This window comes from Hypanus sabinus, chromosome 7, assembly GCF_030144855.1.
Source record: "Hypanus sabinus isolate sHypSab1 chromosome 7, sHypSab1.hap1, whole genome shotgun sequence".
Classification (NCBI taxonomy): domain Eukaryota; kingdom Metazoa; phylum Chordata; class Chondrichthyes; order Myliobatiformes; family Dasyatidae; genus Hypanus; species Hypanus sabinus.
Window position 1 is genome coordinate 47,351,383 of NC_082712.1, and position 21,906 is coordinate 47,373,288.

A 21,906-nucleotide genomic window follows, 5' to 3' on the forward strand; every position below is an offset into this window, starting at 1 on the left:
CCCATCATGCACTATTCAAGTTTATTTGAAATATTGTTGATGTACCTGTTTCAACCTCTGGCAGCTCATTCCATATACTGACCACTCTCTGGGTGAACAAGTTATCCCTCAGGTTCCTATAAAATCTCTTCCCTCTCATCTTAAATCTATGGTTTCTAGTTATCAATTCCACCAACCTTGGAGATGGGCTATGGTGCCTTCACTCTATCCATGCGTTTCACGGGATTCTCCCCAGCTTAAGTGACCTCTTTCTGGGAACAAATCCAACAATGAACTCTCATTGTTCATCCAGCATTCACATTCCTAGTGGAGCAAAATGCAGCAGATGGTGGGGGGGGGGGGGGGGTGCAGTTCCTCACACCAGCTTCCTGCGACCACATCATTCACCAGTGAGCAGAAGTTCACACCAGGTTCTCAGTACATCCAGATAGAGGAGATGACAGACAGATGGGCATGTATCGCTCAAGCTTGGAGTGGTAGGACTCAGCAAGATACAGCATATTCACAGACTGTGTACAAGCTGAAAATCTCATGAACCTGATCCTTAACAGCCAAATCTTGACAAAGACAGAAATGATACTGTAAAGAAGCGCTCTTCTGATTAAGAATTCACCAAAAGCAACACATTGAGAAGAATGGCATTTCAGATTCTTATTCTGCTTTAATGTAAGAATATATATTTGAACCAAACTGTAGGTGAAGAACTCAGTTCATTCTTTTCAGCAGTTTTCAAATTCTTTGAAGACTGGGTTTAATGTAGAGTTGAACTTACATTAGCATTTCAAAGCTGTCTTCTGAAGTGTTTGCCATCCTTTTCAATCCCGATTCAGTAGTTCTCCCATGGGACTGTCAAAGTTAGCTGCAGCATGTACAATTGCTTATCCTTCCCATCTCCAGCATGGTCAGGCCTTGCTGTGGTCCTGCAGTCTTTTTTTTACCTTCCACATTAATCTCTCATTCTCCCCCTACCACCATCACCATGCACAACCTCAAGCAGAATCTCTCTCTTCTTCTTCCCCCTCCACTCGAGTGCGTCTCAGTCTCTGCTTGTTTACCTGTAACCTACTTACCTTTCAGTGTGGTCAGCCCCCCCTTCATTATTTTTGTCCATATTCCTTCCCCTTTCCTCTCCTTCCATCGAGTCTTCCTTTCTCTCCATCCATTCACCTGACAACAATGATATCAATTCTACTCTCTCCTCCCTCAACCTTGTGTTCAATGATGTGCACCGAGATAGCCAATGAGACCCAGTCTGGTCTTGAAAGTTCCTTCTGCATAGGTGACAGAGATATGGGGATGCAATATCATTAGCGGTTCCTGATTTTTGAGATTTATTTTTCCTCCTCCATTCTAGCTTCCTTGGATGCACAAGTATTGCTTTTTATTGCAGGTATGCCAAACCCGACTATCCAATGCTTGTTGTACTCAGTGGTATGTGGCAATGGTGAAACTCTTCAGGGGTGTTCTAACAGAGTCTTTGAATCCCTTTACCAGTCCACTATGTAATTTTTCCCCCTCAGTAAGGTCTCCATAAAGTAGCTGCTTTTGTTATTATAACCATATAACAATTACAGCACGGAAACAGGCCACTCAGCCCTTCTAGTCTGTGCCAAACGCTTACTCACCTAGTCCCACTGACCTGCACTCAGCCCATAACCCTCCATTCCTTTCCTGTCCATATACCTATCCAATTTTACTTTAAATGATAATACTGAACCTGCCTCTACTACTTCTACTGGAAGCTTGTTCCACACAGCTACCTCTCTGAGGAAAGAAATTCCCCCTCGTGTTACCCTTAAACTTTTGCCCCCTTACAGTCAACTCATGTCCTCTTGTTTGAATCTCCCCTACTCGCAATGGAAAAAGCCTATCCATGTTAACTCTATCTATACCCCTCATACATTTAAATACCTCTATCAAGGCCCCCTCAACCTTCTACGCTCCAAAGAATAAAGACCTAACTTGTTCAACCTTTCCCTGTAACTTAGGTGCTGAAACCCAGGTAACATTCTAGTAAATCTTCTCTGTACTTTCTCTATTTTGTTGACATCTTTCCTATAATTCGGTGACCAGAACTGTACACAATACTCCAAATTCGGCCTCACTAATGCCTTGTATAATTTTAACATTACATCCCAACTCCTATACTCAACGCTCTGATTTATAAAGGCCAACGTACCAAAAGCTTCCTTCACCATCCTATCCACATGAGATTCCACCTTCAGGGAACTATGCACCAGTATTCCTAGATCACTCTGTTCTACTGCATTCTTCAATGCCCTACCATTTACCATGCATGTCCTATTTGGATTATTAAGCACCTCACACTTATCAGTATTAAACTCCATTTGCCATCGTTCAGCCTACTCTTCTAACTGGCCTAAATCTCTCTGCAAACTTTGAAAATCTACTTCATTTTCCACAACGCCACCCACCTTAGTATCATCTGCATACTTACTAATCCAATTTACCACCCCATCATCCAGATCATTAATGTATACGACAAACAGCATTGGACCCAGTACAGATCCCTGAGGCACACTACTAGTCACTGGCCTCCAACCTGACAAACAATTATCCACCACTACTCTCTGGCATCTCCCATCCAGCCACTGTTGAAACCATTTTACTACTTCAATATTAATACCTAACGATTGAACCTTCCTAACTAACTTCCATGTGGAACCTTGTCAAAGACCTTACTGAAGTCCATATAGACAACATCCACTGCTTTACCCTCATCAACTTTCCTCTTATCCTCTACAAAAAATTCAATAAGATTTGTCAAACATGACTTTCCACGCACAAATCCATGTTAACTGTTCCTAATCAGACCCTGTCTATCCAGATAATTATATATACCATCTCTAAGAATACTTTCCATATATTTACCAACCACTGACCTCAAACTGACAGACCTATAATTGCTAGGTTTACTCTTAGAACCCTTTTTAAACAATGGAACCACATAAGCAATACGCCAATCCTCTGGCACCATCCCCATTTCTAATGACTTTTGAAATATTTCTGTCAGAGCACCTGCTATTTCTACACTAACTCCCTCAAGGTCCTAGGGAATATCCTGTCAGGACCCGGAGATTTATCCACTTTTATATTCCTTAAAAGCACCAGTACTTCCTCCTCTTTAATCATCATAGTTTCCATAACTTCCCTACTTGTTTCCCTTACCTTACACAATTCAATATCCTCCTCCTTATTGAATACAGAAGAAAAGAAATTGTTCAAAATCTCCCCTGTCTCTTTCAGCTCCACACATAGCTGTCCACTCTGATTCTCTAAGGGACCAATTTTATCCCTCATTATCCTTTTGCTATTAATATAACTGTAGAAACCCTTCGGATTTATTTTCACCTTACTTGCCAAAGCAACTTCGTATCTTCTTTTAGCTTTTCTAATTTCTTTAAGATTCTTCTTTCATTCTTTATATTTCTCGAGCACCTCATTTACTCCATGCTGCCCATATTTATTGTAGATATCTCTCTTTTTCCTAACCAAGTTTCCAATATCTCTTGAAAACCGTGGCTCTCTCAAACTTTTAACCTTTCCTTTCAACCTAACAGGAACATAAAGATTCTGTACCCTCATAATTTCACCTTTAAATGACCTCCATTTCTTTATTACATCCTTCCCATAAAATAAATTGTCCCAATCCACTCCTTCTAAATCCTTTCGCATCTCCTCAGAGTTAGCCTTTCTCCAATCAAAAATCTCAACCCTGAGACCAGTCCTACCCTTCTCCATAATTATATTGAAACTAATGGCATTGTGATCACTGGACCCAAAGTGCTCCACAACACATACCTCCGTCACCTGACCTATTTCATTCCCTAACCGAAGATCCAACACTGCCCCTTCTCTAGTTGGTACCTCTATATATTGCTGCAAAAAAAACTATCCTGCACATGTTTTACAAACTCCAAACCATCCATCCCTTTTACAGTATGGGCTTGCCAGTATTGTTATCTTACATTCTTCTGACATGTCCTACCTCCCTGATCTATGATTCTTTCAATAATGTGTAAAAACTACATACCTACAGCAATGAAAAATGATGGACTCCAGAGTTAACTGGGCAACTCCCTTGACTCTTCAGCTTACCTGTTCTAGTCCAGTCATATAAAGCATGGAGATGAACAATTAATTCATCATCGTTAGTGTCTTTCTAAATGCAGTAGTGAAAGATCCCAGGAACACCAGTAATTCAACTTATCCAATGAAAAATTGGTCCAGAGAGTCCTGATAGAATGTCTTCACTTGTTTGGAGATTTCAGATAGGCTCTCAGCCAACAAGGAGTCTGGAATTTAGACATCACAGCCCATCCAAGCAAATATTCCCAATAATTTACTATTTCAGTAATTTCTACATACCAACCAGGAACTCCCAATGGCCAGCCATTCTAATTCTTCTTCCCATTCCCATATCAACATGTCTGTCTAAAGGCTGTTCTCCTGCCACCCTGAGGCTAGATATAGATTAGAGGAATAGTACCTCATATTCTACTTTCAGTCTAACATGATGGAACTTGTATAACTTCCAGTTACCATTCCTCTGTCTTGTTCTTTGTTTTCCCTTATCTTATCATTATGTCTCTTTCCCCTTCTCCACCCTGCCCACCTACCCAATACCTACACACTCTTCTACCGGTTCCTCTCCCCAACATTTTCCCTTAATTCCATTGTCTACTATACTCTTTTAGCAGATTCTATATTCTTCACCTATCACCTCCCAGCTTCTTACATCATTCCTGCTCTACTCCCTTCCTCACCTGCCCATCAAACTCTCTCACCCAGGCCTATCTATCACCCACCAGTTCTTGCTTCAGTCTGTCCCCCCACCTTTTCATACTGGCTATCTCACCTCTTACTTTCAGTCCTGATGAGGGTTCCATTGATGCCGTTGAGCTTCTCCATATTTTTGCGTGCTGTTCCCAATAAATCCGTTTTGTCATGTTTTGGTTTCTATCTCCTCCTTCCCTTCTTTTGTACAATTGAAAATACCGGCCTCCTGCTCAAATGCTTGCTTTGAGCAAAGTGCAGTACAGCCAGAAAATTTAAAACAAGACATTCACTCCTCCCAGTGTGTCAGCTAGGTGTACCAGATTGATGTCATGTCTTTGGCCTCCTCCTGATTTCACGACCTTACTGACACAAGTCTTCAATTATCAATAAATAAACTTACATACTGGAACAGAAACAGGCAGGAACCTCACGTAATAACATATAAACCAGAAATAGCCAATCTGTTTCCATGCTAGCACAACATTGTCACCTAGCTGACACAATCTTGAAAATAACCCAGAAGGTCCTATCTGTTGAAAGAATAACAAATCTTTTAATTACTACTCCATCAGTCTCTCCTTATTCATCAGTAATGTGACAGAAACAAAGCATAAATGAAAATGTTCCCTCAATATCATATTTTGAATACAATCTTTAGATTACCGTCAAGTTGGGATGTACAAGGCTGTGGGTCTCAAAATTATATTCCATATCGAGTTCAGACCATGCAAAAACCAATTATTCTGTCTTATGCCAATTGTGATTGTGAAACATGTGGAGAATATCAATTTAAAACTGCAGACAAGAAACTATCCCAGAAATCTGGTGCATGTTCTGAATCCATGACAGGAATGATTATGTGATGTCTTTCTTTTTAAGAAATGTCAGTAAAATGTTCATATGCGCAGTCTAGCTGCAAAAACTCGTACAAGCTTCAGTCTTCATTGGCATAGACAAAATCTCCGTCTAAATGCATGACTAAAGCCAGACTTTGATAGCTTTAACATCCTAAAAGAACTTATTCTCTAGTCTGTCACTCAATTGATAATTATTTCTGTAAAATAAAGAGTAAGATCAATGCTCCACTATATTCACAGTATGTATGCAATTAACCATTTGCTAGGTTGCTATGAGAGTGCAAAGGAAAGATTTAAAATGACTCGCCTTCAAGGTTGCATCAAGTCTGAGATTACAAATATTCTAAAGCCGGTTAGTTAACCTTCACACCATGGTCATTCTCTCTTCTCCTCTCTCTCGTTGGGCAGAAGATACAGTGTCTACAAAAAATATTCATGCCCCCCCACCCCACTTGGAAGTTTTTAGGTTTTATTGTTTTACAACATTAAATCAGCAGTTTCTGAGATTACTCAAACCACCCTGTCTGGCACTGACAATCATTCCAATGTCAAAGTCACATTTCGTCCCCAATTTAATGTTTGGTCTGAACAACTGAACAACTTGACCATGTCTGCAAGCCTTCATGCATTGAGTTACTGCCATGTGACCGGCATGAACAAGTAGGTGTACTTAATAACGTAGCCACTGAGTGTATGATGTTCTAACATCATAGATACTATTGATAGCACTAAATATATATGGCAATATATTGTGGGCAGCTCACAAAACTACTAGATAAACATCTTCTCAACTGTTGTCACTGCAATCTCCAGCCTGTAATTTCCCTTTGAGAAACTCACTTTTCTAATCCACTTATGATCTTTAGATCTCTTGAAAATTCTGGAAAGACTCAGCAAAATTAACTGTCAAAAATGCAGCTATGGCACCAAAAAAATCAGCAGATGTCCACCATAGAAAGCAAGGTTGCCAGAGGGGGTGGTTACTTGAGGCCAGACTACAGTGATGGAAAACACAGCCACCGCATCCCAGCATCCTCCTAGCCAATGTCAAATTACTGAAGAGCAAGGTAGAGGATGTAAAGGCAAGTTTGCTGTATCGGAGGGAAATGAGGGATTGCTCTGTTCTCACTGAGAGACGGCTCACACCCCACACTCTGGACACAGTGCTCCAAGCCTGAGTTGTTCTCAATCCACCAGATAGATGGGATTGTGGCATCACAAAAGGGCAGAGGCAGCGGCATTTGTTACATGATAAACTCATCATGACACTCGCATCTTATTCATGTTCTTCTGCCCTGAAACATTTAATGATTAAGTGCTGACCATGCTACTGATGGGAGTTCTCCACCATGATCCTGACTGCAGTTTACACACCGCCAAAGGCAGATGTCAAGCTAGCATTCAATATATTGAGTGCCATAATTAACAAACAAGAAATGGTCTACCCTGACACTTTTCACATCCTCACTGGAGACTTCAATCAGGCCTGTTTGAAGAACTCTGTGTCAAATTACTACCAGCACATCACCTGCAGCACCAGGGGACCCAATGCATTTGACCACTATCGAACCACCAAGAATGCCTTTCATTCCACTCCTCAACCACATTTTGGGTAATCTCATCAACAGGCCGTCATGCTCCTACCTGCATATTGACACGAGACTAAAGGACAAGGCACCAGAGGTATGGAAAATGAGCTGATTATGGGAGTCAGAGTAGCAGCTTCAAATCTGTGGATTGGGCCACATTCAAGGACTCATCAGAGGAAATGAATGAATACACCATGGATGTCACGGACATTATATACTTGTACATGAGTGTGTCTTCATTCAGAGTCTTCCTCAACCAGAAGGCCTGGGTGAACCAAGAAATGCAAAATCTGCCAGGAGCTAGATAGGTGCCATCCAGGATTGGTGATCCAGGAAAGTAAAGAAGTCCAAGTTTGACCTCCAGAAATCCATCTAACATGCAAAGAAAGAATTCCTGACTAAATTTGAATCTGAAGACTGCTCAACACTGTGAAAGGGTTTGAATGCCATTTCCTCCTACAAAGCAAAACAAAGAAACATAAATGACAACAAGGTTCAATGCCTTTCATATTCACTTTGATGAGTCAATGCCTTTTCTATTCACTTTGACCAACAGAATTTGGCGGCACCATCACTAACCTATACAGCCCCCAACTATCCTATGATTTCAGTGTCTGAGGCTGATATGAGAGCAGCCTTCAGGAGGTTGAATCTACAGAAAGCATTTGGCTAGACAGTATACCTGGCCAAGTAATGAAGACCTGTGCTAATTAGCTAGCTGGAGTGATTGACAAACATCACCTTGGTAGTCTGAAGCACCCACCTGTTTCAAGCAGGTTTCAATCATACTGGTATCCAAGAAGAAATTGGTAACCTGTCACGATGACAGATCCAAGATGGCAGCGCGACACAGCTTGCAGCGTCCACTCCGGAACTGCTTATCTGTTATTTGTGAAGTGGGGTGCCGTGCGCAATCATAATCAATTGAAAATGGATGTGGAAGCACAGAGAAACATCGGGAAATTCCAGGAAGGCCTTCTTCGTGGCTGCTGCTGCTGCTGTGAGGTCCGGGACTCTGCTGGGAAGAACAGGCCCCCAGTCCTCGGGGTCGCGTTGCTGACGGCCCTTAGAGGGGCCGTCTTAATACACTCGGCAGAGGATGGAACTCGGAGAGGCTGTGCCGGAGGGGATGGTCGTTGGCTTGGATGTTCGACGGACTCAGGTCGCTTTCGGTGTGAGCTGCGTCTGCGAGGCTGGTTTCGACGGAGCTTCCATTGTGTGCTGCATCTGCAAGGCTGAGTCGGGCAGCACCTTGGAAGTCCATAGCGGGGGTATTCCCTTCTGCTGCCGGCGTGGGATGGCGAGTCTGTCGGAACCCTGGGGACTTGTGGAAACTGTGGTGATTTCTTTTGAACTTACAATCCTTTAACATCTTGGACTATTTTTACTGTGCCATAGTCTGTTACCATAGTCTGTTGTTTTTTTAATCAATTATGCTATTGTTTGCACTGTTGTAACTATATGTTGTAATTATGTGGTTTTGTGCAGGTCTTGTAGCTTTAGTTTTTGGTCTAGTGGATTTGGAGCTCCTTTTCGGGGAACGTGCTAGACAGTAGCGTGATATTAATACGCAGCAGCCTCTCCGGACTCTGGATTGGGGATTGCCAAACGTTATGTGGATTTTCTGGTGTAGTCGTGTGCTTTTGTGATATAATTCCGGGGGAACGTTGTCTCATTTTTTAACTGCATTGCATTTGTGGTTTCTAAATGACAATAAACAGAATCTGATGACTACCATCCAGTAGCACTTACATCCATGATGATGAAGAGCTTTGAGAGATTGGTCTTGAAGCAAATCAGCTCTCGTCTGAAGAATTACCTGGATCCACCTCAGTCTGCCAACAAATCGACAGCAGATGCCATCTCATTGGTCCTTCACTCTGCTCTGGAACACCTGCACAATGAAAATGCATACACCAGGATGTTCTTCATTGACTACAACTCAGCATTCAATACGGTCATCCTCTCAAAATCAATTACTAAGCTCGAAGTCCTGGGCCGCAATGCCTCTCTGTATAAATGGATTCTCAATTTCTTCACTTGCGAACCTGAGTTAATATGGATTGGCAACAACATCTCCTCCAGAAACACCATCAGCACAGGTGCACCGCTTATGACTGTGCAGCTAAGTTCAGCTCCAATGACACTGCTGTTGCTGGTCAAATCAAGGATTGTGAATTGGCATATAGGAGGGAGATTGAAAACCTGGCTGAATAGTCCACAATAACAATCTCTCACTCAACATCAGCAAAACCAAAGAGCTGATCAGGAAGAAGAAGCTGAAGGCTCACGATCCTGTCCTTAATAGGGGATTGGAAGTGAAGAGTGTCAATGACATTAAATTCCTCGGCATCTTCCTCTTCTCTACTTTCTTAGAAGTTTGCCTAGATTCAGCATATCACCCTAAACTTTGATAAATTTTTATAGGTGAATAGTGGAGAGGACCCTAAATGAATGCACCATGCCTCATTATAGGAAGGATGTGGAAACTTTAGAGAGGGTGCAGAGGAGATTTACCAGGATGCCGCCTTAAGTAACAGAACATGATTTATGAGGAAAGGTTAAGTTTGGACTTTTCTCTCTGGAGCAACTGATAAGAGATGACTTGATGGAGGTACATGCGATGATGAGGCATAGACAGAGTGGAGAGCCAGCACCTTTTTCCCAGGGTGGCAGTCGCGACATGAAAGGACATACTTTTCAGGTGATTGGAGGAAAGTATAAGGGGGATGTTAGAGGTAGTATTTTTTTTTAAAACAGCGAGTGTTTGGTGCATAGAATAACTGCCAAATGTAGTGCTAGAGGCAGATACATTAGGGACATTTAAAAAGCTCTTAGATAGAGACATGGATGAAAGAAAACTGGAGAGTAATGCAAGAGGGAATATTAATCCTAAATACAAAAGTCTGAATTCAGACACCAACAGGCTCAAGGACCCTTCCTAACCCACTGTTACAAGGCTATTGAAAAGAGATCCAGAGATGGACTCTTGAACTCACAGTCAACCTTATTAGTTCCTTATTTCTTTGCACCTTATTATTTGCCTGCACTGTATTTTCTCAGTTAACTGTTGTTTTGTTCTTTAACAAAGACAAACTTGCATAGGTAAAAACGTTAGCATATTTATTAAGTGAAGACAGTCATGATAGCTTCTAGCTCCATACTTATGCATGCACTCTCTATTCACCAACTTCACCTCTGGTTTTGGATGAACAATCCATGTTGCACACTGGGAACTGAAGTTATTATGTACACACATAATAACACATCTTCCCCCTTTAAAGAAAAAACAAACAATACTATGGCCCCATAAACCTGGAAGAAACAATAATGCTTTCCAACAAAGGTATTTACATTAACTTCAATTGTATGAGCCACTATATAGTCCCTTATTTGTACATGTACTTTCATCTGCCAAGGGTTTAATGATCCCTTTTAGTCTGCCATTTGTTTCCATGGATGTCTTTCTTGCACTGCTGTGTCCTTTTGAGAACTCTGATCTATGCGTTCATTTCTTTCACATCTTTTTGCCAAGATCCTATCTGTTTGTCTGTGTTCTTGATCTTGGTGTATGACCATAATTTGCTCCACTTTCCTTAACTACATCCATGTGATCAGTGAGTCTTTGAATGAATTCCAACTGATTCTATCTCAATTCACAGAGCTCCTTCTGTTGGCTGTGTATCATAGATAGCAACTCCTCCTATTGGTATGTATTGACTGGTGTAGTTGTTCTGACCTTTAGGTCTATATGGTTTCCCCATTTTCCTTTTTGTTTTTCGTCTTCAACTTTGGAGAGGATTGTGGAGATATTTTTGATTTCTAGTCTTTAACTGGAAGTCAATGAGACAGATTTTGAGCCAAAACTGCATGATGAGGAAGCAAGACCAGCAACTTCATCATCATAATCACCATTCAGCATTGGCATTCTGACTGTAAAACTGGTGTAGCTGGTTCAGATGACTATGGAAGGTGGAGTTCTTCTGCTTCTCTACACCTCTCTGGATCTCTCATGGATGCTGTTATATTTCTTGTGTTGCATCAGGTAGCATTGAAGCCCCTTACTGGTATCTGCATACTCTTCTATAAGTGGCCATCTTTGGTCTGTGAAGCTGCTACGAAAACTATTTTCACCAGGCTGAGCTTTTCACATGCACTCAGACCTAATATTGGCTGTAATCTCTTTTCTACAATTAGTAGCTGGGGCTTTAGGTGCTACTCCATCTGCATGAAGCCCCCCTTTATTGGAACATTCTCTCCAGTATAGCCTGTCACTTTTAACTTCACTGAACACATCCTGCTCTTTACTTTGAGAGTCTTGTAATCTTTAACAGATTTACCTGGGCTCCAGTATCAAGCTTGAATGGAATTAGTCTCTCATTCACAGTCACTAGAACAATCCAGCAGACCAGCAGTCTCTAGAGAATCTACAAAGACTTCCTCCATTTCTTCAGCAAATTTGTGCACCTTTCTCTTGGTAGCTTTGCAGCACTTTGCAGAACGATTCCTCCTGCCATAATTATTGCAGGACTTTCCACAATTAGGACAATTCTTTGGGATCTGCTTACTTCCACATTTGCTGTGTAATCCTACCTCTTTGCTATGCTGCTGCTTTGGGAAATGCCAAGTGCTCTGCCCCTCTGTTTTCACAGCACACACTGTTGTTTCTGCCTTGTGCAGCTCTTTAGCTTGTGCTCGTGTGGTCTCCACTGCACTACACATAGACACAGCCTTTTCTAGTGTCAAATCTTTTTCATACAGCAGGCTTTCTCCAAGTCCTTTATCTAGGATTCTTCAGGCAATTCTTCCTTTAACTAATTGAGTATCTCAATTCTCCAAACTCACAGGACTTACTCAGTGTGAGAAGTTGTAAAATAGACACTTTAAATTTTCCTCTGCCCCACTGGTTCTGCTTGCTGCTGAATATATATTGAATCGCTGTTTGAAGAGTTTCCAATTATCAGCTAGATTGCCAATAAACTACATAGCTGCGGGAAGACTTAGCTTATCCATTGAAGAGAATTTTTTGACTCTCATCTCAATTTTTTGGTGAACTTCGAGACAGTGTGCTCTCTTGCAGAAAGCTTCTCTGTCAGAACCTAGCATCTCTTTCTTAGTCACCCAGAGTATTCATTTATGCCTCATACTTATACCTCACGCTGACTTCTGACACCTTGTTATATTTGTTCCTTAACAAAGGCAAACTTGTGTGGTTAAAAACACTAGCACACTTATCAACAGGAGACAGTCATGGTGGCTTCTAGCTCCACACCTTTGCGCATGCTCCATGTTCACCAATGTCAGCTCTGATTCTGGGTGAAATACCCTCATTGCACACTGGGAATTTAAATTCTTTATTACGTACACACACAATAACACAGCAACTGTAACACTTTATTCAGTGTTCCATTATTGCTTTTCCGTTTTACTACCTCAGTGTACTGATGTGATGAAATGATTTATATGGATGGCATGCAAAATGAACTGTACCTCAGTACCTGTGACAATAATAAATGAAAGTATCAATTTTGTTGAAAATGATTTTCTTTATTATTCTCCAACAGCAAAACACCTTAAATTAATGTTAAAAGTATTAAATATTTTAAAGGTTTCCCGCAGTTCCTCATAACTAAGTAGGTGGATAATAAGAGCACCTGCATTGTGAACAGCCCAAAGCTCATTCTTATTCAAGATTATTGATTCCTGGGAGAAACTAGAATTGGGCCCACTAAACATTACTGTCGACTTTATATGGGTAACAATGGGAAGATGATTAATTTGAGCTCAACTGCAACACCTATGCAATTCTATTATATTTCTCAAAGGTTCCAAAATTAGAGCAATGTTGACACTAATTAAGACTAGTCTCTCCTATATTAGTTTAACTTATCCGACAAAGTTGCCTCAACTTGGTTGAAAAGAAATTACATTAATGCCAGCTACCACACCTCACAGAAACCATAAAAAATACATTTTCTAGACATATAATTTAACATACCAGAAATTGAAAACCAAGAACCATATGGAATTGGAACTTCTAGACAAGAGCATAATCAAAGGTAGACCATTCAGCTCCTCTTACCTATTCTAGCATCAAATGTGATCACAGGTTATCTTGCATTTCAGTGCCATTTATCTGTACTGACCCCCTACACTTTGGAAACCTTCTTATCCAAAGCTTGATAGACCTCTCTTTGGAACTAAACATCTACAACCCTCTGGGGTGGCGAATTAGAGATTTTCTCTCTTCCAGCATGAATGTCTGACCACCTACTTTGAGATAAGTAATTCTTAGTAGTAGGCAACTGAACAACAGGAACCATCAATTCTGCATCTATTCCAGAAAACCTCTTAAAACCTTTACACATTTCAATGAGATGACCTCTCAATATTTTTGAAGACAAATAGGCATAGTCTGCTTTATGTGACAAATTCAAATTCCCAAACCAGGATTTAATCTGATGAAATTTTTTGCAAATACTTTATTCCTTAAATCCTGCACATTGTTAGAGAGACCAGAGCAGTACACAATAGTTAGAAGCAATCTCACCTGAACCCTTTTATAACTAGAGAAAGACAAGTCAAGTCTTGTAGTAATACAGGACAACATTCAATTTATCTTTCTAATCACTTTTCATACTAGCTTTTTAACTTTAGGTGATTTGTGTACCATGACACTCAGGTGTCATTCTGCTTACCAACATCTCTCACTTGTTGTAAAATACTCCATGCTCTATCTACAAGTCCATCAATCCACTCTCAGGTGGATAGGTACTTACACTCTCTCAAATTCAGTAAAATAAGTTATGAACCTATTAAAGCATACAAAATGCTCAAAGCAGCTTGGCAGTGTAGAGGCGGGTGTTGATATTTCCCTTAACTGGGGTGTCAAGCTAGTTAGAGGCTCAAACTGAAGGGTGAACCATTTATTAACCCACTTTCACCAATGGGTTACAAATTTTTGTTTTAAGTAGATGATCTCATTATTTCCACATTATATATCAGCTGCCATGTCCTTTCCAATTCACTGTCAGTTGAGCACTGAATTCTCTCACACAGGACCTACATCCCACACAGCCAAGAAAGCTCACTAGTGCCTCTGTTATGAGAAGGTTGAAGAGAGCTGGATGTTGCATGTCCATTCCCTTGTTATTCCCAGCTGCAGAGTAAAGAGCATCCTAACAAGCTGCATTACTGCTTGGTATAGAAACTGCACTGTGGCATACAGGTCGGCTCCTCAAGGGTTAGTCAAAACTGCTCAACACATCACTGACACCAGCAAACCCACCATCAAGAGCATATATAAAGAAAGGTGCAGAAAAGAGCCAGTAACATCATGAAGGGTCCCACAAACCCTGCTCATCGACTGTTTGTCACCTTCCCACCAGGGAGGAGTCTGAGTAGTATTCATTGCAAGAACCACCAGACACAAAAACAGTTATTTTCCCCAAGTAGTAAAACTGATCAACACTTCCACCTACTAACTCCACCACTACTTTATTACTTCCAGTCAATCACCTTATAACCATATAACAATTACAGTATGGAAACAGGCCATCTCTGCCCTTCTAGTCCGTGCCGAAAAAGGTACAGCCTAACTTTACTTTAAGGATGTACAAATGTATAATCAATGTATAGAAGCTATCTTATGAATTTATATTTCTTGTCTGTTTTTATCTTTTGTGGGGGGTTTTGTGCTGCATCAGATCTCCTTACAAATTATTTTTTTCTAAAGCACAAATAGGCCTTTCTAGCCCTTCGAGCCATGTCGCCTAGAAGCCTCTGATTTAGCCTAATCTTAGGACAATTTACAATAACCGGTACATCTTTGGACTGAGGAAAGAAACTGAGGACAGCACCCGGAGAAAACCCATGCAGTCCACAGGGAGGGCATACAGACTCCTTACAGAGGATTAAACTCCGAACCAGCACCCCAAACTTTGGTACCACCATTTTAACCACTACGCTATCATGGCACCAAAAACTGGATTGTTCGGTCCACTTGTGTACAGAAAATGAAATTGACCAATCTTGAATCTTTATTTCATCAGTAAACCAAGATATTACGCCAGAACGACTAATCCAAATCACTGAAATAAACATTGAAAATTTCCAGCCTTGATGCTCCCAAATGGTCATAGCCTCGGAACTAAAAATTACCATTTTTATTGCTCTGTTTTCTCTCCTTTAACCAAGCCTCAAATTCTGCCAATACCTTGTACTCTAATTTTGATTCATACTCTTCCGTGGCACCTTATATGCCTTTAGGAAAGCAAGGACAAAATAACATAGTTAGTTAACATATGATAGTTTACTATCATATGTACAAATATGTGCATGCACAAGTTCAATGCAAAACTTATTTGCAGCAGCATCACAGGCACATAAAATCATACAAGCAGAATTCACAAGAAAAACAAATCAAACATCAATCATGAATTGTTATTTGCTTAATAATCAATGACATCCTTTTCCCTGATACTGATGTCAAGCCGACTGATATGTTTATACCCTTTACTTTCTTACTCCTTTCTTAAATCGTGGAGTGAAATTTACTGCCTTCCAATCAGTGGGAATGAAATTAGAAAATCTAAGGAATGTTGGAAGATGACAAACAGGACATCCAGTATCTCCATAGCTGCTACCTTCAAAACGCTGGCCACCTGGTCCTGAAAATTCATCATCTTTCAGTTCCAGTAATTACTCCTTTTTCATTAGTAAGACCAATTTATTTTTGCCCCTCGTTCACCCTAGACCTGTTCCATGATATAAAATATTTGTTTAATTTCTCTATCTTTCCTCTTTCCCCAATATAACTCTTCTGTCTCAGTGGGCAAGGGACACACATTAATCATTTTTTTTTCATGTCTGTTTTAATATTATTCATTAGTCTGTTTTCAAATTCTACTTTTTTGTTCTCCTTAAAAATGACTCCATCCTATTTTGCTGAATTCCGAATTTTTTCTACTCCCCGGGTTTACAGCTTTTTCTTTGATCTAATATTATATTAAATTTCTCATTTCCTGGTGCTAGATCATTTTATTGTTGGATATTTTGCCTAAAGAGATGCACATTAATTGCAAATAACATATTAATTTTCCAAATGTTAGCCATTGCTTGTTTACTGTTATAACATTTGCAGCTACTTTTCAATTTGCCACAACTAGCTCACATCTCATGCCTTTGTAGTGTCCTTTATCCAAATTTAAGACCCTAATTTCATACTCATCTAAATCACTTGCAAATTTTTTGTAGATCAGGGCTGAAAGGTATGCTATGGACACCAGAGAAACTAATGGTCATAATGACCGATAACCAAGGATACCGGCCAGCGGATATCACTCAGCTATCCAGTTGGCCAGGATGCATGCCAGCCAACCAATCAGAACAACAAGTCAGACCAAGGTAAATGCAAGCACATGTGAAAGCAACACTCAGTTGTGCACTGATGAGGTCACCTCGGCTGGTGGCGAAACGTTTGCAACCTAACCTCCAGGCTCAGTGAACAACCCTACAAATAACAAGATCCCCATCACATCATGACTACTGTCCCGTAGAGGCCAGTTAAATACCCTATCCTCAATTAACCTGTCCTCATTACTACTCAAAAATCATCAACGTATTGACCTGTAAATGTTTATACTGTGTACCTTTTATGCATACCATGCATTCATCTTCTACATTTATTACTCTTCATTTAGTTTTTCCAGTCAACATGTAAAGTCCTGCATGACCTGTAATATACATTACACTTTGCATTACCTCTTACTGTTTGTGGATCTAGACACAATTCTCATCAACGTTTTCTGTCCCTCTACTGTTTTCTAGTTCCATCCAAGATGAGTCTACTTCTCGATTTTTAGAGCTAAGACCCTATGTCTCCTTTCACTGTTTTGGCTACACTGCCTCCTTTTCCAAAAGTATCCTGAAATATTTAAGTCTCAATGCTGACCACTTCACGATCATGTCTCTGGAACTATTATTAGATCATATCACAAACAGGAGAAAATCTGCAGATGCTGGAATCCAAAGTACAAAATGGCTGTGGAACTTAGCAGGTCAGGCAGCATCTACGAAGAAGAGTAAACAGTCAATATTTCGAGCCGGGATCCTTCATCAGGAGCCCTGGTGAAGGATCTTGGCGTAAAATGTTGATTGTTTACTCTTCTCCATAGATGCTGCCTGGCCTGCTGAGTTTCTGCAGCATTTTGTGTGTGTTGCTTTAGATGATATCAGTTTATTTGCATTGGTCTCATTATTTTCACTCCCATTATCAATGATGCATGTACTTAGATAGCCTTCAGTTTTGTTTTTGTAAATCAATTTTCTCTGCTTTTATCTGTATTTCTATTTATGTATGATTGCATTGGGAGCACCAAGGTCAAAAGCAACAACTTAATTTTCTCACAATTATGTGAAAGCAAATCTGAAAGCACTTAATAAAAAACACAAAATGCTGGCAGAACTCAGCAGGCCATACAGCATCTATGGGAGGAGGTAATAACGATGTTTCAGGCCGAAACCCTTCGTCCGCTCTGAAAGCACTTACAAGCCTTTTAGGAACATTTTTAAAATATTAGTGATCTATAAATAACTACCCAATATTCCTGCAAAAGGCTTTAACTCTGAGACCACTGCATTGAAAACATACTCAAGTGCAGGCACTGTATATCAGACACAATTGATTACAATGCATTGCAAAATCAATTATGATTTACATGAAAAGGCAGAAAGTAATGTTTTTCAAATTGCTGAATAGACAAATATAGGTCAGTAAAATTCTCAGTGTTTGGATGGAGATAACTGTGCGTAACATGGCCTACTCTTGAAGCCAGCACTTCTTCATAGCAAGCAAACTATAAGCATAAAACTAGAATGTGAAACGTGTCAAGAGACACCACATGAATATCATCGTCAGAAAGCAAAATGCAAACTGCAGCTGTCATGGCAGAGGTGTGTTTCAATACATTCTAGATTCCAGCTTTAATAATATATACTCATGCCTTTGAGGCAGTGACTTGTCAACAATAGCTTCTTACAAATTCAGCCTACAATTAATTGACACTTAACTTGTTTTCTCTCTGTGCCTACTACTTATGCAGGTGTTCAAAATAACCTATACCCAAGCCTAAACATGTTCGTGTTGCTATGGCAATCTACCTTTAACTGTGTAATCTTTTCAATGTGTCTTTTTAACATTTCTTTTCCTTCAATCATGCTGGAACTAATTTAGCATCATGCTTTCATTTGTCAAATGAATTTTCAGTGCAATATAGGAGTATTTGATTTAAATGTGAGGTGACATGTACGAGGCATAAATATATCCAATAGACAAGTCAGACGGAAAGGGTTATTTCATTTCTTGTAAGCACATTATAATTCTGTACAAGATCTAAACATTTTAATATTTTTAGTTTTATATCATTCTAGTGACAAGCATTTGATCGTAAGCTAAGTGCATGATTTAACCATGAAATTACCATTTTGTGAAATTACCATTCACAAAAATTAGCTTAATCATTAATTTTACTCCACAGATATAATACATGGGGAAAATAGATAAACCTCACTTAACATTAGGATGTGTTTACATGTGGCAGGGCAGTTCAAGTCAAGTCAAGTCAACTTTTATTGTCATTTTGACCATAACTGCTGGTACATTGCATAGTAAAAATGAGACAACGTTTTTCAGGACCATGGTGTTATATGACACAGTACAAAAAACTAGACTGAACTACGTAATTAAAAAAAAGAGAAAGCCACACTAGACTACAGACCTACACTGGACTGCATAAAGTGCACAAAAACAGAGCAGGCATTACAATAAATAATAAACAGGACAGTAGAGCAAGGTCTGGTATTGAGAAGTCTGATAGCTTGGGGGAAGAAACTGTTACATAGTCTGGTTGTGAGAGCCTGAATGCTTCAGAGCCTTTTCCCAGATGGCAGGAGGGAGAAGTGTTTGTATGAGGGGTGCGTGGGGTCCTTCATAATGCTGTTAGTTTTGCAGATGCAGCGTGTAGTGTGAATGTTCATGATGGCAGGAAGAGAGACCCTGATGATCTTCTCAGCTGACCCTACTATCCGCGGCAGGGTCTTGCGATCTGAGGTGGTGCAATTTCCGAACCAGGCAGTGATGCAGTTGCTCAGGATGCTCTCAATACAACCCCTGTAGAATGTGATGAGGATGGGGGGTGGGAAATGGACTTTCCTCAGCCTTCGCAAAAAGTAGAGACGCTGCTGGGCTTTCTTTGCTATGGAGCTGGTGTTGAAGGACCTGGTGAGATTCTCCATCAGGTGAACACCAAGAAATTTGGTGCTCTTAACAATCTCTACCGAGGAGCCATCGATGTTCAGCGGGGAGTGGTCGCTCCATGCCCTCCTGAAGTCAACAACCATCTCTTTTGTTTTGTTCACATTAAGAGACAGGTTGTTGGCTCTGCACCAGTCCGTTAGCCACTGCACCTCCTCTCTGTATGCTGACTTGTCGTTCTCGCTGATGAGACCCACCACAGTGGTGTCATCAGTGAAATCGATGATGTGGTTCGAGCTGTGTGTTGCAGCACAGTCATGGGTCAGCAGAGTGAACAGCAGTGGAATGAACACGCAACCCTGAGAAGCCCACGTGCTTATTGTGATGGTGTTGGAGATGCTGCTTCCGATCCGGACTGACTGAGGTCTCCCAGTCAGGAAGTCTTGGATCCAATTGCAGAGGGAGGTTTTCAGGCCCAGTAGGCTCAGCTTTCCAATCAGTTTCTGAGGGATGATTGTGTTGAATGCTGAACTGAAGTCTATGAACAGCATCTGAATGTATGTGTCTTTTTTGTCCAGGTGGGTTAGGGCCGGGTGGAGGGTGGTGTTAATGGCATCATCTGTTGAGTGGTTGGAATCCAATTAACAAACGTACAAGATCCTGGCTTCGGCAATAGAGGCAGGGAGTACTAAAGCAAGCCATTAATGTTGAACCTTCATTAGATCCCAGATGAGAGTATCTTGACCGTCTCTGGCCACAGGTTCTGCAGAAATTAAAAGCCCTCAGAAAAGATGCTCAAATGTTTATTCAGACTGTTGTAATATTTGAAAGACTTTGCTTGCAGGAATTAAAATAATCTGGAATGGTTGAGGAGCAATTTTGGATGAGGCGCAGGAAACCTTGACAGGTTTAGATGCGGAAACTGAGGAAGGCTGGTCACCATAGGCACAGATTTAAGTTGGATGGTATATGATCTAGAATATCATGATGCACAGGGATGTTTTTTTAGTGCAACATTCTAAGGTGCACTAACTGATAGAACAGATTCTATTAAAGTGGGAACAGGATAATTACTTCATGGTAAATAATTTGCAAGGCTATGGGGGGACTAATTGGTTGCTCTACAACTAATCTGCAACACACTCATGGGTTGTACTTTAGCATTCCACATTTCTACATCCACACACGAAATGCTGGAGAAACTCAGCAGGTCAGGCAGGACATGAGGAGGATAATGAACAGTCGACATTTCAAGCTGAGACCCTTCATTAGGACTGGAAAGAAAGTGAACAGAAGTCAGAATAATTAGGGGAAGGAGTACAAGCTGATGGGTGATAGGTGTACCCAGGCAAGAGGGGCAAGGCCAGAGGGTGGGTGAGGGGGAAAAAAGGGAGCAATGTGATTTTGAACTTGCTGAGAGCCAGCCTGCCTGCACTATTCTGTGCCCAGATGATGAACCATACCTGCAGAGAGCTGTGGGTTGTGACTGACAACTGGTAGGAAATCCTGAGGCACACCACCGAGCTCCCTGTTGCCCTTTTGATTGTTCACTCCTTTCAAAGCCCATTGAACCATTTTAAATGTCTCTAATACCCAGAGACATTCTCAAAGTCAAGATTGTCTCAAATAATTTAAACACTTTTAATTGAAAGCACTTTAAATGTAATAAAAACTGAATGACAATATTAAGAAAATACTCTTAACTGCACAACTTTTTAAAATTTACTTGGTATTGACTGTTTCTGGTGGAGATGTAGATTGCATGATGTGATACACCGGGCGCAACAACTCAACATGAGCTTGACTCACATTCAGTGCATTCAAGTGGCAGAGCATGAAATCAGACACTTCGTCCCATGTGGCTTTCACATATCAATGCGCAGGGTTGGACAGAAACCAGCAGACCCATGGGGAGGACAATGGTGGTGGCTCATTGCAGGATTACAAGCCAATGGCATACACGTGGCTGTGCTGCTCAGGATCTCCCAACCACAGTAGTATAGAACGATGCTGGTGAGAAGAATATTATATAATCAGCACCAATGTCTGGATGGGGAACGAGGGAACATTCTTTTCATTTTATAAAATAGATGCCTGGTTAGTGTTTGGATGGGAAACTTCTGTGACTACCAGGTGCAAGAGGCTCACTGCCTGAGGAAACAGATGATCTAAGCAGCAGAATGAATTCACGTTCCAACAAGAATGTCATTCACATGTATACGTTGGAGAAGAAAGGATTACTTGTACCTTTTGGCATGTATGAAAATTTTGCCAATTTAAAATTCACTCCTCTTCACAGAAAAAGTGATACTGTTTATTTTTGCTGGATAACACGTTTCTCTGAGCAAAGTATGCAGACAATTTTTCAGTTATTACACATATTGGTGTGTAAATCATATAAATCTAT

The 21,906-nt window shown here is 40.6% G+C and overlaps 1 protein-coding gene across 5 annotated transcripts in view; it reads right to left on the minus strand.

The window, feature by feature from the left end:
• Window positions 1-21,906, minus strand: part of LOC132396763 (uncharacterized) — a 247,435-nt gene that overhangs the window by 215,567 nt on the left and 9,962 nt on the right. For 3 of the 5 annotated variants that reach the window (XM_059974631.1, XM_059974632.1, XM_059974633.1), the window contains one exon: window positions 18,021-21,509. The exons of the other annotated variants lie outside the window; for them this stretch is intronic. In XM_059974631.1, coding sequence (XP_059830614.1) covers window positions 19,172-20,050 — 879 coding nt within the window. In that variant the 5' untranslated portion in view covers window positions 20,051-21,509 and the 3' untranslated portion in view covers window positions 18,021-19,171. Of the gene's footprint in view, window positions 1-18,020; window positions 21,510-21,906 lie in introns of those variants that run through there. 5 annotated transcript variants of the gene reach the window in all.